General features: G+C 44.5%; 1 protein-coding gene across 1 annotated transcript in view; it reads right to left on the reverse strand.

The window, feature by feature from the left end:
• Window positions 1-19,454, reverse strand: part of Fech (ferrochelatase) — a 32,950-nt gene that overhangs the window by 4,681 nt on the left and 8,815 nt on the right. Inside the window, exons 3-9 of the mRNA XM_005356198.2 lie at window positions 15,420-15,539; window positions 12,204-12,352; window positions 9,791-9,925; window positions 6,318-6,424; window positions 2,625-2,723; window positions 756-863; window positions 209-373 (exon numbers count right to left, since the gene is read on the reverse strand). Coding sequence (XP_005356255.1) covers window positions 209-373; window positions 756-863; window positions 2,625-2,723; window positions 6,318-6,424; window positions 9,791-9,925; window positions 12,204-12,352; window positions 15,420-15,539 — 883 coding nt within the window. The remainder of the gene's footprint in view (window positions 1-208; window positions 374-755; window positions 864-2,624; window positions 2,724-6,317; window positions 6,425-9,790; window positions 9,926-12,203; window positions 12,353-15,419; window positions 15,540-19,454) is intronic.

Consider the following 19,454-nt stretch of genomic DNA (forward strand, 5'->3'; position numbering starts at 1 on the left):
TAGCTTTGGTTGGCCTGGAGCTCACTAAGTAGAAGACTGGCCTTGAATTCACAGAGATCTGCTTGCCTCTGTCTTCTAGCGCTGGGATTAAAGGACTGTTACACCACACCCATCCCCATAACAGTAATTTTTTTAAATTGATAACTGAAGAGAAGACATCCTGTTAAAACATCATGGTGGGACTAAGAAGCCATAGAGGTACACTTACCTTCTTGGCCAACACTTGGGAATACTCAATATCCAGTTCATAAAGCGTCTCAATATGATCACTGGTAAACGCTATTGGGACCAAAAGGATATTTTTCCTCCCCCTCTCACAAAGCCCTTTGATAGCTTCATCTGTTTGAGGACCCAACCAGGGTACTGGGCCAACCTATGAGAAAGGAGGACCAATGCAGACATGGTCAATAACATATTACCGCCACGGCCCCCAACACACACAGAGCACACACGTGTCCATCCAGGTGAGAGCCCCTCCTACACCTCCTTGAATGGGCTTGAGTCATTTTCACACTGAAGCTTGAATCCTTCCAGAGGCCAATGGTACAAATAAACAGTTTCTTCCGCTAATGCTAAAAGTCAGATATTAGCTGATGGAACTCCCCCGGTGGCTCAATTCACCCTTCTATCTACAGTGAGCAGTTGACTTACAGAACAGCTTGCCGGCATGGAAGAGCTCAAATTCCCATTTATAAATAAATGATAAAGCATATTTTCAAGAGATGATAGTCTAAAAATGTATGAAAGGTACCTACCTTGGACTGCCATACCAGTCGGTAGGGGTTCGGGTAGCCTAGCTCTTCCATGACTTTGTGGACAGTGGCACCTACTTCTTGGGGATAGGGGTCCCCTCTGTTGACAACCTGCGGTGGAGACAGAGTAACATGCGTCACCGACACGGTGAAGGGTGCCAAGAACCACTGGCCGTGCAGAGACAAGATGAGCATGAACCACACCCCCCACCTTGCTGTCCCCTGAATACTAATGACAATCGAATCTGAGTACTGTTGGGAAAGTTCTTTGGTTCCGCTATTCATTGGCAAAGGAATTTGGTCAGCTACAAGATCCCAAAGAAGATGCCGTTCGGGGAAGACGGACAAGGTCTACTGGTTCAGCTATGAACCATACGATCTATGTCTTCTACTCGGGATCTCTCCTCCCTTCCTTGACAGCTGACAGCAGCAAGATGACTGTGAGCAGTGAGGAGCGCGCTCCCAACGGGAAAGCCTACTAGAAACCTTTGAAGATATTCAGCACACATTTTTATTCTAACTCTTTTCATCCTTCGTGGGACACTGACTCCCTAACTCCAGCCCTCTGCTTTATGGTGTTCATTACCGCCTGCTCTACCACGGTATTTTCCTTCATATTATGTTAATTATCTTTCCCTGTTACTGTACGTGAACAAAGGTTTTGCCTGTTTACATCATCCCCACATCTGATATATATAATAAGTGCCCGATAAATACTGTACTGAGGAAATGGAATAACTAAGAAAATACATTATGATATTACTGGTGGCCATATAATCATTAGAAACATAAATGTAGAAGGATGAAAGAAATACAAGGCTGCCTCTGGCACTGTATAACAATAACTGCTACAGGCTGTATCCACTGTGAGGCGGCTCCTGGGATGTTCCAGTGTAAGCATTCATCTGCCCTCTCTGGAGCTTCCCTCTGGTACCTAGAATGGATCCTTGAAAGGCTTTGCATGACACTAAAAAGGAGTTGTGATACCACGGAAACGAAAGAGACAGGCTTCCAAAGGGAGCGATTTCCCTTAAAGCCACTTGTCACTGATATCGTGGCTGCATCTTGCAAGCGAGGGGCACAGGGCTTGACTCCGGTGATCATCCAGGAGCAACATGGTACCCACCACCTACGTTGGTTGGTGCCGTTAATCATGTGGTTCAGACCAATGGCACGTTAAGCAAATGTAATCTCCCACCTCTATGGCACAGAAAATGGTGTTCGTGGGACAGGATCATAGTTCTGAACAGATGAAACTGGGCACTGAGTCCAAGATCTTTCAAACACCCTACTAGCCTGGTATAGCCATGTTTCCTGAAATGCAACCGCCATGGCAGAGGAGGTGACATTTCAGTGAACAACCTGCTATAATATGATGAGCCAAGGGTCACAAGCTCTGTGCTGTGTATTCTCTGGTCACACTGTGGTCCCTAGTGTTAATGAATTCGAAACCAGATTGGTTCCCTAGAAAGCACAGGCCTCTGCTAAGTCTTGAAGAGAGAATTGGGTTTAGTGGGAATGGAGCTGGCTACACAGTTTCGCATACAGAAACTGCACATTGTTCTCCTTCCACACAGCAGGCAAAAGCACAAGGCTTAGCGGGTACACTTGATGGAAATCCTTACATATGAATGAACCTTCCAGCTAATATTAATGGCTATTAATAAGAGATCTGTTTGTAATATTGTGCATCGAATTAATTGCTGGGAGGTTTCAGAAAATGAATCTATGAGCAAGCTACGGCTGGGATTTTAGAATTCATTCTTGCACTGAGTTGAGGGCAAAATGGAGCCAGGTCCATTTTACACGCTTAGAAAGTAAAACAACCCTATCTTTTACTGCTAGGTCACCTAACAAAATGTTCTTACTTACAGACATTGGCAGGGAGTGGGCAGAAAACAGAATGACCACCTCGCTTCTCTTCTCACGTGGAAAATGGTCCAGTTCCTTCAGAATGTGGTCTGCAAAGCACTGTAGGAAACCCAAGAATGGGGGAGAAGGCAGTGAGAAGGGAAAGGAGGGAAGGAAGGAAGCATCTCAGAAATGAGAGCGATACCAAATATCTCAGGGTAATCTTCCAAATCTGGAACTCTACCTCTTTTTGAAAAAAAATGCAAACAGTACAGTCTCTTTGATTTGGTTCAGCTTCAGAATGGATGGCAATGGTTTAGGGGGCCTAGGGAATTTGATGGGAAACTTCTAACGCTCACTAATGGCTCTCTGCAAACGAATGCCGAGGTTGCTTCCCCTCGGGAAGAGCAGGGCACACTTCCAGATGGAAAGGAAACACAGATGGGAAGGAGAAGTTGTTTTAAGATCTCACATTTGCTCTGTTAGCAGGAAAACAGCTTACGGGGTCTTTCTAAATCTTCCTTACTTTGGCTCTCAGGCTTATCACACTAAAATACATTAGCCAGAAATAGGAGAGAAATTAGAAAATACTCGTCTATTTTTTATGACATCTTTCATACGAGTCCAAAGCAATCCTCCTCACAAGCTTCTTGACGGATGACAGGCTGTACAGCCCCATTAAATACGCAGAGGGGGACAAGATGTGGTCATGGGAGGGCTGCCCAGCCATATGTGTGAACGCGGACTAGAATCCAGGTCCTGCTGCCTTCAGACCTCTGTCCGCCAGACCGGCTCCCTCTCGCTTCTCCTTGGCACTTGCTGAGTCTCATGGGTAGGTGCTGAAACACCAGATCTCAAAGGGCTTTCTTTCATCTTACACTTGAATCATTCCTGGCCATTTGGTTCATAAGGAAAATGTATCAAGAGACAGAAGTCGGTCAACTGAGAAAAATGGAATGTGACGAGAAATTAGACAGGAGTTGAATATCAAGTGTTAAAACAAACTGCGGTGGAATTATGTATTGTGGTTATCTTAAAAGAACAGCCCTGATCTTAAGGTGTGCATGTGTATGTGTTTATCTGTTCTTAGGCAGTTCAGAAAAAAATATATGTGGACATATACATATATACACATACAGAGAGCATGTAAATGATAGGTTAAATGAAACAAATGTTAACACATGAATATGAGTGAAGAATAGATAGCAATTAATTATATCATTTTTAAAAGATTTTACTTATTTTGTGCATTCATCTGCATATATGGCTGTGCACCACGTGAATACTTGGTACATGGAAGCCAGAGGAGGCCATCAGATCCCCTGGGACTGGAGTTACTAATGGTTGTGAGCTGCCCATGTGGGTACTGGAACTCAGGCTGTGAGTCCTATGCAAGAGCAGCCAGTGCTCTAAACCACAGAGCCATCTCTCCTGCCTTTACTTTATTTTTAATTATGTATATTTGTGTATGGGGTGGCATATGTGCGTGTGTGTGAGGATCCTGCAGATCCCCTGGAGCTGGAGCTGCAGCGGCTGAGAGCCACCTGAGGAGGGTGCTGGGAACGGAACTGGAGCAGTGGTGTGTGCTCTTAACCAGGGAGCCTTCTCTCCTGTCACATAACCCTTCTAACTATTACTCTTGCAATTACTTTGCATGTACAAATAAAATTTAAAGAACAACTCGGCAGAATCACAGCAACTTGGAGCTGAGGTACTGTAGGTTTCAAACCAGTCCCTAAGAATACTGAGATATTTACCATTCCAGAACTCACAAATTTGGTAAGCAAATACTCTACAAAATGATACCTAGAAACAGTATCTAATACTGTTTGCCTCTCTCCCCTTTTCCCTCATCTCCATATTGTAAGTGTGACAATATTTGGTACAAACAAAAGCTGTGTTTTTATAGTGCTCATAATGTTTAGAGAGCAGGCCTTCTCCGGATTATTTTTAGAGAACAGCCTACATAAAGTAGCCACTGTAAAGTTTACGTAGCAGCCTGGAACATACATTTACCACAACTACTCCAGCGGCCAGATAAAGAGCGGTATTAAAGGGGGCTGGAGAGATGGCTCAGAGGTTAAGAGCATTGCCTGCTCTTCCAAAGGTCCTGAGTTCAATTCCCAGCAACCACATGGTGGCTCACAACCATCTGTAACAGGGTCTGGTGCCCTCTTCTGGCCTGCAGGCATATACACAGACAGAATATTGCATACATAACAAATAAATAAATATTTTAAAAAAAAGCGGTACTAAAGAAATGGTAATACTATGGCTATTTTGAGTAGGTAGTGCTGCTAACATGCAGAAATGTGGATTTAAGGCCATGGTTTTAGTTGCATTGAGACTAGATTTTTAGGGGTTTGCCCCCCCTTCCTTTCCTTTCCTGGGCTTGTAAAATTGCAAGTAAGAACATAGTTCCTTAGGGCTTGCGAGAGTCACTAAGCCATCTTCAAAACTCAAGCGGCACGGACAAATAGAAGTGCTACTTAAATCACCTAAAGCCATCTGCAGGATTTTCTGTGCACAGCCCCCGTGCAGAATAAAAGCAGCACGGCCTCTCAGAGCCTTCAATCACACCATCCAGGAGGGCAGATAAATGCCTCTAAAATTCCCTTTCATTTTATGAACAGAGACTTCCTCGGTTAAGAGACCTTTCCATCTTTCTGCTTCCCCCTTTTCAAAGGGCTGAATTTTAATGCAAATCTAATTACTCCCTCGATCAGGGCAGGCAGATGCTGTGCAGACCCCTCTTCCCGTGCCACATGTCAGTGCAGACCTGAAATACCCCCTCCTTCCCAGCCGCAGCAGCGGTCGGGGCCTTAGGCACTCCAGTTACCCCTGGCTGGACCCGGGAGAACGGCGACCGCTGGACACACACACAGCCCACAGCGACACCCATCCCTAGGGGACCGCTTTCTAGTTTCTACTCCAACACAAGTGTTAACCCTTTCCCTACCCACAGGACACCGCTCTGGGGAAAGCCGGCCTGATTTTAATGCCGTCTAGCACCATCTAGTGGTCACAGGTGTGAAGTGCTGCCGCTCTTTGCAGGTATTTTTGCCCCATTACAGAATAGTCAAGGAAAATAAAATAAATCAAACGATAGTCCAAACCACTTCTATATTTCTCAACCTAAAATAGCGCAAAAGAATAAAATAATACCAATTCAAAACTATTGAATTTATAGTTGTAATTTTTAACTGATTCTTCTAAAATAAAGTAGCCATTGACAAAATATTACAAAGATAAGTGTACAGGATAAATGAGCATTTTCTTTTGATCTATGCGACTTCCCCCACTGAAATGTTTACTTTCCTGTGTCTGAATATGCATCTCTACTGTCTGTACTTTTTAATCTTTTGATATTTTAAAGGATTTAAATTTGTTGGCCATCCAATCCAAGTATGTAAGTTAATGGAAATACTGTGTATTGATATAATCATTAATGCTCTTTTGGTCACTGAAAAATACAAAACTCAAAATATAACAATGGTACCAATGTATAATCTGCAGAGACAAGAGTCTCACCATCTTAGCCTTAAATTTAGCGTCGATTTCCATGACAGGTAAAAAGTCTAAAGGCGTGGCTTTAACTCCCAGCATGGAAGGTAAGCAAGAGACCAGCAGGGTCAGAACCACCTCGAGCAGAGCAGAGCTGCCTCGCACTAGAGGCTGTGAGGACAGAGGCTGCTGGCGGGCGGGCATACACACCTGGATGAGGAGGGGATGCGTGGGCCACCTGTCAATTGTGCTCCACTTCATGGTGGGCTTCCGTCCCATCTCGTTATAGTATCTGTAAATGGCATTTAAGCTGCTGCCTAAAATACAAGGGAGCCATTTAGTAGACACACTTGATTGTGGTAGAAAATACAACAGACTAGTAAGGGCAATAATTGTAAGTCCAGAGTAGGCAGCTGTGTCTATACAGAAACCCAGTCTAATTACGATCTTTTCAATACTCTAAAATGCATATAGATTTAACTACCCTGCAGACGAAGATCACTAAAGAGCAATCAATTTCAACAGACCTTCAGAGACTATTGAGGCCATTGCCACGGAGAGATGTGCGGCTGGGAGTTTACGAGACGCCAGCTATTGTGACTTTGCAGGGACCAAGTCTTAAAATTGAGAGCATGTGAAGAAAAGCGCTCCCATTACGACCGGAATCAGCCCCATTACAGGCAGTGTAGGGGGTGAGGAAGAAAGACACAAGTGGGCTGTTATCCCAGCATGCTGATGCTGCTTTGTGTCTTTCTCTTGCAGCGGTTTCCTGGCATTTTCCGTTAGAGCTGCTGCATTTTACAAAGTTTTTGGGTTAGAATATGCATAATTCCATATGTAGAGCATTTTGGACATTTCCAGTCAGTATTACAAGTTAACTATTTCTCAATTGAAAGCTTCAGAGCCACCCTTTCTAAAGGTGCAATCACAGGGCAAGCAGCCTAGCAAGGGGTCGAAAAGCCCACATTTAATCAATTTTTACAAAATGTACCATTCCCTGGAAGGAAGGAAACAGACGCTGCACTCTGGCAGGTAACCTAACAAAAGCTGTGTTTCTGTGTGAAAGGTGACTATGATGACAACCGAAGTCCAGGAGAGGGCTGGCAACCTGACGCTGGGGTCAAACCAGAAAGCCTACAAACCAACCCTAACAGGGCCTTCTTACTCAGTGTCACACAAAGCAAGTTCCAACACCCCTGAGTGCTGCCTATCGCCAGTTTCCTGGGCTCCTTACCACAGGAATCATAGTTAAGCTGCCACTTTAAAAAGCTTACTCGGGACAGAGCCACAGTTTAACTTAAATTGTTTGTTCAGGTTAAGATTCAACTTGCATTAAAAAAGAAAAAACCAACGGGCTTAATTCAATAAGTAGAAACAGTGATGTAAGAGAATCTAAATTTGAGGGACAAAAATAATTTCCAAAGAAATCAAAGCATCTCATCATATTCACACTGCGCTTCTGGGCATCGGTTTCTGACGTACAAAAGGGCTTCTGGGAGCCACACAGCCACATCAGCTCCCTCCTGTCACTGGACAACAGTCAATGCACTACTGGAAGAAGTAATTAAGAAGGGGGGGACAGAAGGGAGAAAGATGCCATGAGAAATACATAGGACACACGTGTCTGTTCAAAGGACACAGAGGCAAAAGGAGACTATTGGCCTCCAAGAATAAATGTTTCCTAAAATATTCATAGCTCAGAAGTACAGATGTTTGGTCCTTACACACGAGATGCACTAGAGAAAGGCTGCTTGTGCCCTGAGCCCTGGCCACACCGCGGGAACCATCTGTGGGCAGAGCGCATCTGCAGCCACACAAGTAACAACTGCAACTTACAAACTGCGGAGAGCAGACAGCTCCAAGTCAAGGGTCATTGTGCAAAGCAAAATAAAAATATGTCTTGAAAATTCTAAGATCTGACTCATTCTCCAATAATACAATACATAACTAGATATTTTAAAACTGTAGGTTCCCACAGTAAATCACAGTTCAGATTTCCTGGTGTATGAGCAAGATTGGGCATTTTAACAGGTGCTCTCTCTCTCTCTACACACACACACACACACACACACACACACACACACATACATGAACGCACACAGTCTGTGTGCCTCACCAATTAAGGCACACGACACTTGGAATGTTTCCTCCATAGCCTTTTGTTTTTCCTTATAGGCATAATAACACTAATATTCAAAGGCAAACTGGGAATATAAATGCACTGATCCAAGTCATTGAGAGAATACAAATATACTTGTGGGTAATAATAAAGCTTTACCTATAATCAAGTGCTGTGAAAAAATCCTTCTGTACTCTGTGTAAATTATGCTCTGATTGGTTTAATCAAGAAGCTAACTAACCAGTTGCTGGGCACGATATGGTTAAGCAGGAAAGCCAAACCAAAAAAGGATGGGAAGAGAAAGAGCAGAGTCAAAGGAGTCACCAGCCAGATGTTCAACGAGTCAGACACACATAATGGGATAAAGCTAAAGGCCATGAACCTTGGGGCACTTCATGGATGGATAGAAATGGGTTAAATTATAAGAGCTAGTTAGTAATAAGCCAGAGCTATTGGCCAAGCATTTGTAATTTATATAAGCTTCTATATGTATATTTAGGAGAGGGTAATCAGGAAGGGGGAAACACCACCACCTACATATGGCACTCCAACGTGGTAGGTGTACATACAAATAAAACCTACAAAAATTTAAAAGGGGGAGGGTCTAGACACAAGAAATGTAGCCAAAAACAGCTTCCTAGCAAGGTATGGTGGTACATGCCTTTGATCTCAGCATTCAGAAGGCAGAGGCAGACAGATCTCATGAGTTCAAGGTTAGCCTCTACACAGTGAGACCTGGCTCAAAAAAGCAAAAAGCAAGCAAAGAAAGAAAGAATATACAGTTTTCCAAACTTACGTTTCATATTCAGTCAAATGTGCAGAGAACAGCAAAGAGTAATACATTCCAAAAACCAAGAACACAGAAAGTCTGTAAAATGTTCATTTGAGCCCTCATGTTAGTTTTTGTTTGTTGTTGTGTTTTGGTTTTGGTTGTTAGTTTTTTGGGTTTTTTGTTTTGTTTCTGTTTATTTGTTTGTTTATTTTTTTTGTGATAGGCTTTTACCATGTAACCTTGGCTGGCCTGGAACTCACTCTATGGATCAAACTAGTCTCAAATACAGCCTGCCTCTGCCTGGGATTAGAGGTGTGAGCCACCCCAACTGGACAGGATAGATTTTAAGTTAACCAGTAACTAACCCATAACTGAAGATAGACACAAAAATAAAATAGCAGTATTTCCATATTTCCATATGGATACTTCTGCTTTCAAAATGAGAACAGTCATCCACTTTACTCCCTTAAGAAGAATTTCATGGTAGACATAAAAACAAGGTTAAGATACAATCCTAGAAAGTAATTAAGGTTCATTGTTGCTCTTTTAAGCAACTGTATTAAAGCAGCACCCAAGCATAGCCACACCTTCCAGCCACCATTTGTAACCTCAGCAGACAGGCCAATAATTCCAGAAGCACACGAAGCATACGATTTCAAAGTGACTGACCTGAACTCTTAAGTGTCAAGAAGACACTTGACCAGATCTGCCATTCAAATCGCAAATCCCTTCAATACTCAGACTTCTGGGCTAGCTCTGCCAGGGCTATAGACACTTTCGAGCTGTCCTTACCTGTGGTGGAGCAGCTGAACTGTGGGTACTGTGTGAACGCAATGGCCCTTTCTAGGCCATCTCTCTCCATCTCTTCGATCGCTTCTTCTGTCAAAGGATGGACGTACCGGAATCCAATATAGTATTTGTGAGGTGCTATTAGGAAGCACAAGTGGGAAGGAGAAGGTATTAATCTTTATATAGATTCCTCAGAGTCACCAAACATAATGTAATGGCCAGAACAATGAACGACTAACCTAATTTTCTACAATGCTGCTACGGCGAGCAAGTTAGGGTATTCCTGGCATCTTGTCCATCTTTTAGCAGGCAACAGGGCACTCAGTTATTCTGAGATCAGCGGTCCTACCTTCCTACCTTTTATTAATGTTTAATCTTTAAAGTGCAAGCTTTATTCTTTGTTATCTGTTCTCACTAGGCATAAAAAGACTAAAGAAACATCAGGAGGGGAAAAAAACAAACAAACTAGTACCTACCTGGACAAGGTGGTACAGCCTTTATTTAATCCCAGCCCTCAGAAGGAGGATCTCTGTGAGTTTGAGGCCAGACTAGTAGATATAGATATAGATGATGATATAGATGATGATATAGATGATGATATAGATGATGATATAGATGATGATATAGATATAGATATAGATGATGATATAGATATAGATATAGATATAGATATAGATATAGATATAGATATAGATATAGATATAGATATAGATATAGATAGTTTTGGGATAGCCAGAGAAACATAGTGAGACCCTGTTTCAAATTTCTCAATAACCTTTCAGATACTGGCCCAGTTTGGGCATGCTCTCATGTACTATAAATACAGACAAAAAGTATACGAGAGGTGGGGAGTGGTTTTCTCTGCTGGGTTGAGTTTCCAGTTCCCAGCACACGCAGAAGACTGCATCTTACTGTGAATTTATCCCCAAATAAATAAACCTTTGTTATACTCCATTCCGGGCTATTGCAGAAGTCTTTGGCACTACTACAGTTTAGCACCTAATGTAGTCTGAGCCCATGCCACTGCCGCCCTCTTCTTGCCCCACGCAGTTGAGCTACTACTCCAGCCCGCTGCGCAGGGCTGGCCCACTGTGCAACTTGGCAATCTCCCATAGGCCCACGCCCACTGGTGGGCCATTTTCTTGATGGTTGACTGATATGGGATGGCCAAGCTCACTACTGACAGTGACCCTGGGCAGGAGGTCCTGGATGGTCTATGAAAGCAGGCTGGGCAAGCCACGGAGAACCAACAGGGAAGCAGCATTCCTCCGTGGTCTCTGCTTCAATCGCTGCCTCCAAGTTCCTGCCTTGGCTTCCCTCAGTGATGGATTTTAGAGGAAAATACAAAATGAAATAAACCCTTTCCTCCCCAAGCTGCTTCTGGTCAGCATGGTATCACAGCGATAGGAAGCAAACTAGGACACTCACACTGGCCCATGCTTGAGTATTATACGAAACTACGTGTCCTGCAATCAAGTGCACCTCGGATGGGAATGAATGTGGCACCTGTAGCTCATTCCCGCAGTTAGTGTCTCAGTCTATGGAGAGGGTCTCACAGTTACCAGGTGTGTGCCATTGGAGTTAGGCCAACACGGCAATTCACAGCCTCACAGTGGTGGCAGCGTGGAGCTGAAAGCAGGGCGGAAGATTGCTCAGGGACTCACACTTTGAGTTACAGGCTAGCTCCTTTTCTAAATGCTCATCTAATTACTATCCAACTAGAAGAAAGGGCCATTGCAACAGCCTTACCCATCTTCTGTGTATGGGGTGTTGCTTCTTCTTTACAATCTAGCTCAACTTCACCTCAACTTCCTTTTGAAACACTTTCCAACTTTTTGGTGTATTTGTAACATTGGCAGTAATTTTAAAAGGGTCTATAGTTGGAGGATAGTATCATAAGAACTCAGTAGTCAAATGACCATGTAGTATATATATTATAGAAACTCACAAATCAATAGTTGCTAGTACTAGACCAGGGGAATGGATCAGTAGTACACACATGATGACTGGAGTTCAGAGCCCTGGTAACCACATAAAAAGCTGGGCAAGTCAGGAAGTCACCAGTATGTAGGAGGCAGAGGTAAGAGATCCCGGAAGAAACCAGCTAGCTTAGACTAACTGGATTGGTGAGCTCTGGGTAAAACTGAAAGACCCTGCCTCAGCATATAAAATGGAAAGAAATCGAGGAAGACACCAAACATACTAACTTTGGGTCTCCACATACACATGTGTTCCCACAGTTACAAACATGCACACATGCACCACATAACACACATGCACACACACACACATTGCTGATGCAGAGAATCATCCTGCCTCTGCCTCCTGCATGCTGGGATTACAGGCATGCACCAGCACATCTGACTCTGAATTTCTACTTTAGCAAACCTGGCACTGTAGTAATGAGAATACACACCTGTGTCAGGGGACAGCTCATCCAGCAGCTTCACCATGCCTTCTCCTTGCTTGGAAGTCCACATCTTGATGGGGGATCCACCTCCAATCCTGCGATACTGTTCTTGAATTTTGGGGGTTCGGCGTTTGGCGATGAATGGCGCCAGCTTACTAAATCATTAAACATATAGGTAAGTGGCTTTTATTCGACCTTTGTAATCCGAGATACATTTTCTACTCGATAAAGAAGAGAGAAGAAAATTTAAAGAGCCTAATAGAACTTGTCTTTAGGAATACTGTCGTGAGAGTTCACCTCTGCACTCCACAAGTGTTCGAGGAACACAGCCTGCACATCCTGCGTACCTGACACCCCTGACCTGGATGCTGCTAACTACCACCCTGTGTGCTGACTCTGCACCTAACAAGAATTAGGAGAGAAAGCACAGGAAGTGTACACTGGTTTCATGACGCTGGGGACTGAATCAGTGTCCTCATCCATAATAGTCAAGGATTCTGCCACTGAGCTCAAGTCCAGGACCATCCTGATTTGGTTTTAATTTTGAGACAGACTCTCACCATGTGATGTCGACTACCCTTGAACTCACAATGTTGCTGAGCCTGGCCCTGGATACTGTTTCTCCAGTTTCTTGCATCACCAAGTCTAACTCACACAGGGCTCTTTTTAAAAGCGTTTTTTGTTATGCTTACTATTTAGTGTGTGTGCGTGTGTGTGCGCGTGCAAATGTACATGTGTGTATGCAAATGTACATGTGTGTATGCAAATATACATGTGTGTATGCAAATGTCCATGTGTGTATGCACTCTGGCACAAATATGATGGTCAGAGGACAACTGGCAGCAGTTGAATGGCTCTCTTCTGTCATATGGGTCCATCCACGGCATGTACACACCCACACATACGCTAAATAAAATATAAAAAAGAAATTCGTGTGATGAAAAGGGTTTCAGTGGAGCAATGTAAAGACTAGGACTCAAACAACAGTTTCTGACACATCTATTACATACTGGGTACAATCTTAAAGATCTCTAGAAAATAGTACATGGCTCTTACTTCCTCTCCTAAAACAACCACAGATGCTATTATATATTACAAGAAACATCTCTCAACAGCGACAGAACTGGAGTGAAGAGATGAGAAAGCGTAGTAGCAAACAGAGACCTCAGGGATTAAATTCCAAAATTCCTGGGCATCAAAACCTCACTACTGGACTGGAAAGATGGCTTAGCAGTTAAGACCATGTTCTGCTCTAGCAGAGGACTTGAGTTCTGTCCCAACACCCATGTTAGACAGCTCAAAACCATCTATAACTTCTACAGCCCTCCTCTAGATTCCTCAGCCTCTGTGCCCACACATGCCCAGACACATACTTAAATACAAACTTAAAATAAAATCTTTTTTTTTTTCTGAGATAGGGTTTCTCTGTGTGTAGCTCCGGCTATCCTGGAACTTGCTTCATAGACCAGGGTGATCTCAAACTCACAGAGATCTGCCTGCTTCTGTTGTCCAAGTGCTGGAATTAAAGGTGGGGGTCACCACCATTCAGCTTAAAATAAAATCTTTTTAAAAACTCTCTCACTATTGTACAGAGAAATATATTTAGTTCCATGAACACCCAGGTACACTCTGTGCTAGGGCTAAGGTAAGTTTATCTATAATTGCAAAGACAGCGCCTTCTACCCTCAAAGTGCCCTTAGAACACTTTGTAACCTGCCACGCGCTCTCTTTAAGCCAAAGCAGAGGCGACTGTGCTGCTGTGGCTGGAATGTGGCTGAGATGCTTTGGAAGGACTCTGCAAAGACACTCACTTACAGTCGCTCACCAACATCGGTGGCACACCACCAAACAGTGAGAAAAAATGAACAACATAGATCATTTGGGAATAAACACTTCAGTCATTTCTCAGCAGGCAAGTGAGTGAGTAATATTCTAAGACAACAAAGTAAAGACAAAGCGAGGGGATCCTGGGACCTGACTAGCAAGCCATCAAACAAAATGAGTCTATGAATCCAAAGCTGAAATAACTTTTAGCATAATTTCTTCTCTACCACAGCTACATTCTCAGTGTCATACATTGCTCTTAATGTGTGTGTGTGTGTGTGTGTGTGTGTGTGTGTGTGTGTGTGTGTTTGTGTTGGGAGGCATGTGTGCATTTGGGTGCAGATGTGTGCACACATATGTGCTTGCTTGCATGTAAACCACAGAATGACCTTGGACATCGTTCTTCTGCCAACCAGCTTTTAAAGACAGGGTCTCTCCCTGGCCTGGGACTCACAAAGCAAGCTGGGTTGGCTGGTCATTCTGTCCCAAGGATCTGGGTGTTTCCACCTCCCCAGTGCTGGGCTTACAGCTAGCTTTTTGTAAAAAACAAAACAAAACAAAAGACATAGGTTCCAGGGACTGAACTTTGAGACATCTCCACAGTCCGCATTGCTCTTAATTTAACAAAATGAGGGTTAATCCTGTTATGGCTGCATATGTGGGCTGTGAGGTACCCAAAACAGGTTTTACTGCTACACTGTAAGTAATGTCTACCAATGAAGTATAAGTTAAGTAATCGTTTTACAATTCTCAACAGTCATGAAGAAAATGAGGCAGCTCTATATAATATGCTATGAAACAAAATACTTTAACAAAAATGACAAAGGGCCAAGTAAGGTGCATTAGTACATTCACATCTGTATAACGAAGTGGGACATAAATACAGGTGGATATACACGCACATATGCATGCATTGCTTCAAATAGAACAACACTGACATCTGGCTAGCTGCGGCTGGAATTCAAGGTGATAGGGACATTTGCTTTTTAGTGTAGATACATTATTCACATTTAGTCATATGCATGTATTAATTTTTCATTACAAAATATCTTTTGAGAGAAAACTATCAAAAAAGGAGTAGGGAAATAAGAATAAAAGGAAGAGGTGAGAAGCCATAACCACCCACAAGAGAGCGACCAGCTGAGGTGACCGCCAAGCACAAACACAGCTTTAAAAACCTTGGAAACTTTAAAGTGACTTTGGCTGTGCTCAAACAGCCACGATTCCCAGGGCTCTGGGGAGGAGAGGGCTCAAGCTCACTGTCCGCCTCTTCCCCTGCAGGTGTTGACACACCACTTCCTTCTCCCTTCCAACAGAAGACAGCAGTGTTGCCATGCCCATGGCCGGAGCAATGCAGAAGACGCAGAACACACGCTCTGTTTACGCAGTATATCTTACTTTTGAATGGGAAGTGTCATGAGGTCTCGGTCCAAGAAGAGTCTTTGAAGAAAGTCCTGAACGTCTCCAAGGGTCTCGGGGCCCCCCATGTTTAACATTAAGATGCCGGTTTTTGGCTTCCTGCATAAGAAAAAACAGTTCATTGGCCACACTTTCATTTGCTCTGGGGCAGATATTACTTCAGCTGGAACCCAGAGGCCCTTTGCTGCCATCACAGGGCTATCTCCTTGGAGACACAGAGGGCCTCCACTTCTTCACTGACCCTTGTCTTTAGGCTCCAGCCCTGAAGTTGGCATTAACTGAACTCAAAACTTCTCTATTATCCTGTCGGTCTTGAACAAAGACCCAATTCTTCAGGGACAGAGACACAGAATTCTAGAAACCTAAGATGGTTCAGAGGCCAAAGGACCTGCAAGCGCCAGGGCTTTATGAATAAGTACACACAGTCAGAGTTGCCAAAGACTAAGTCTCTAAGTATTTTTGCTAAAATTAAAGTTCTGTGTTCTACCTTACAATATTGTTTGTAGAACTCAGTGTATAAAGCACAGACTCAACACACTCTCCCTCCGAGTGAATTCTGTCACCTGGACAGGGTTTCCCTTTAGTTTTAACACTAGTGGGACTGCGCTCACGCTTTTGTCTGTACCCGTCTCTCCGGTCAGGCACATAGGAAATTATTCCGAAGCTAAATTGCTCCCAAGTCCTTTGCTTTCTTTCCCGCTACATGCCACTAGTCTGTCTTCAGTGTCCCCACACAGCTCTGTCCCTCCTGTAGGCACACTGTTTAGATAGAGCAGGCTGCAGGATAGAGCACAGCAAGTGGGAAGGAGGGAAACTAAGGCAATGACCCCTTAACAAGCATCTTAAATCAATCAGCTGCAGGGAACTGCAAAACCGAAAGTGCGGAGAAAAAGAACACTTCTGTGTCCTACCCGACTCGGGAGTCTGACAGCCCAAAGCAAGGCAGACCAAGGGTCTCTGCTCCTCGCCCCTGTCAGAGGCCAGGAGAAGCTCACCACACAAGCCATTCCTCCAAAAGTTCTGGGAGAAAGACTACACACAGAAACTGCAAGCTAGGCCGGTCTGAGCCTCACAGGATCCCTGGCGGGAGGGCTGTGTGGGAGCTGTAGTAAGCGGGACTGCTTCCTCGGTCCTTGTTCTCTTGGATGGCAGCAGCATTCATACGCCACACTCGTCACCATGTTAAACCCAACACCTCAGCGCTTTGTACTACACTCAGACTGTAGCAGTGAGCTTCTCAACTCTAAGACGTTTTCATCTGCCCCCCAAAGAGACTTCCCATCCGTTGCTCTCGCCCTCTGTGTCCTGTCCCCTCATTCCTGGTGATCACTAATCTGTTCTGGATATTTCACAGAACAGACTCACACAGCTATGTCTGGTTTCTTTCACTTACTGCAGAATGTCCACAGTTTCTCCACGTTACAGTAAGAACCAGCACTTCATTGCTTTGACTGCTCAGTAACAGTCTACTTTATAGCTAGATCCACCATTTACCATTTAGCAACTAGTAATAGCTAGATTACACCATTTTTATGTATCTTTGTCCATTCCATATATGTATCTGATGTGCTTTAATCCCCCTAACCCCACAGAACCCCTTTTCTTGCTGAGAAGTCCCTGTCCTACTGCCACAAGGTTTTAGTTTGTTTGTGACCCACACAATTCAGTTTGCTTTATTTGCTGCATTCAGCCACTCGCTAGTGGCTACACCAGTGAAGAAAGTGACAACCTCTGCCCTAGGAACCCCTAGTTTGAACTGCCAATTACTCCTCCGGGAAGGGTGGGGCCTCAGGAACCCCTCTCCCATCTGTGCTAGATTACGAATGAGCACAATCCTGAGCAGGTCTCGTACAGATAGCCACTGTGGGCGTAAGTTCGTGAGTGGAATGGCCTGCCGAGTCTGGACAGTCTCACAACGTACCTCTCCACTCTCTAGCTCTGACAATATTTCCACCTCCTCCTTCCAGTCACTCTTGATTTAAAAAAAAAAAAAGAAAGCAGAGAAATAACCGGCCAGAAGTTCTCCCCCAATACTACTATGAATGCTTCCACGCCCTGCATCAAACCTCTTCTTGCTACAGAGACTGGCGTTCCACCTGGAGCCCATGGTAGAGATAAAGCAGGCCCACGTTCACCTGAGGCCAGTGTTTCTCAGCCTCCATACCCCAGGCGTTCTTGGGGGGATAGTCCTTTACTGTCAAGGACTCTCCTACACAATGTAGTGTGTGGTAATATCCCTAGCCTCCACCTGCTTGTGGAGGGGGTGGGGGGCAGTGTTACCTGTCCTGGCTAGTATTTTATCAACTCGGCCACAAACTAGAGTCGCTCGGGAAGAGGGGACCTCAGCCGGGAAACTGCCTGCATCACACTGTCTGTGGGCGTGTCTGTCAGACATTTTCTCCACTAGATATTGGTGTGGGGTAGTGTGAGCACTGCACAGGTGACTCCAGATCCTATAAGAGAGGTGAGCAAACCACGGGGAGAAAGCCAGGAAGCGCCACTCCTCCATGGTCTCTGCCTTAGTTCCTGCCTCGAATCCCTGCCTTGGGTTCCCTCAATGGCGACTGTAACCTGCAAGCCACATAAACCCTTTCCTCCCCAAGCTGCTTTTGGTCAACGTTGTGTCACGGCGACAGAAACCAAGCCAGGCTAATTCTTCCCTTCAGCTGTGACAACTACAGATGTCTCCAGACCTGAGAGAGAGGTCTAATCCTCTTCTTACTAAGGGGATTACACCAAGCAATTATACTTAAGAAGTTACAGAACTTTGTGTGTGGATATTCGGCACCTGTGTATCTGCACATGCATGTGGGGTGCGGTGGGGAGGTGGCACACGTACCCAGCCGTGCACATAGAGAGGCTGGAGGCTGATGTTTGGTGTCTTCCTCTATGGTTTTCTACTTTGAACTCATTAGTTCAGCTAGACTGGCTGAAGAGTGAGCCCTTAGGAGTCTCTTGCCCCACCCCCCAGCCTTGGGATTACAGACATACAAAGCTGTGCCCAGATTTTTTGTGGGTGTAGGGGCTTCAACTCACTACTGCTCAGCAGGCCCTTAACCCAGAATAACCTCCCTAACCCCTACCAAAGTTTTTCACCCAAAAATGCTACAATTACACTAGCAGGGCTGTTGAGTTCCCTTGCTACCCAAACAAGCCAGATGCATCACCTGGTGAAGCTACAATCCCCCTTAATCTTCCTACTGAGACCAACCGTCTCACCCCCAAGTTCTTGTCTTTCACCCTCCAAACTCTGTGACTCCTAATAAATTAAGTGCATTTCCCCATGGATTGCTGCCAGTTAGCAGATTACTGGTTAAGGAAGCCCGGGCTAAACGACTTACCTAAGCCACAAAGGGCATCACTGTGTGAGCGGGATTTAGAACTGCGCTTTCCGTCTATAACACCTGAGCTCAGAGCAAGAGTGGCTCTAAAGCGGATGTCCCTCGGCCCTGCTCACGTTTTGCAAACCCGTGTTGGTTTTATACATGAAAGAGTCGCATATGATTTGAAAATGCCCCAGTCCGCGTAACACTTAATTCAAAACTGTGTTGTGCATGAGGAGTGCTGCATTAGTTGGCCTCTGCCGTGTGTCCAGGACAGCGTGCAAGGCTTTAATCAAGGGTCCTGTCTCTCAGCCCCTCAGATAGATCACACCTGAGACCAAGGGCGCACTGGACAAGGCTCTCTTTGTTTGAACAGCAAGTATGCACAGCAGCATGGATTTGAAAACTTGCTGGGAAAAGTTTAAACGCTTTGCATTTGGTACAGGCTGGGACTTTCAAAGCACGAAGCTTTTCCTTTGAAATGTGCACAATAGGAGCTGAAACTCATCCGTCAGCAAACAGGCATTTTAGTCTACGCTATCTAAGCAATGCTGATGGAAGGAAATAAAATCTCAGTTCTCCACTAAACCTACAAGATACCAGTGCCCCAAGGGTCTAGGCTTCATCTAGAATCGAATCCAGTAAACAATAGAATCTGCACCAAATTTACACAAACATATATACAGAGAGA

This window comes from Microtus ochrogaster, chromosome 18 (genome assembly GCF_000317375.1).
Source record: "Microtus ochrogaster isolate Prairie Vole_2 chromosome 18, MicOch1.0, whole genome shotgun sequence".
Lineage (NCBI taxonomy): Eukaryota > Metazoa > Chordata > Mammalia > Rodentia > Cricetidae > Microtus > Microtus ochrogaster.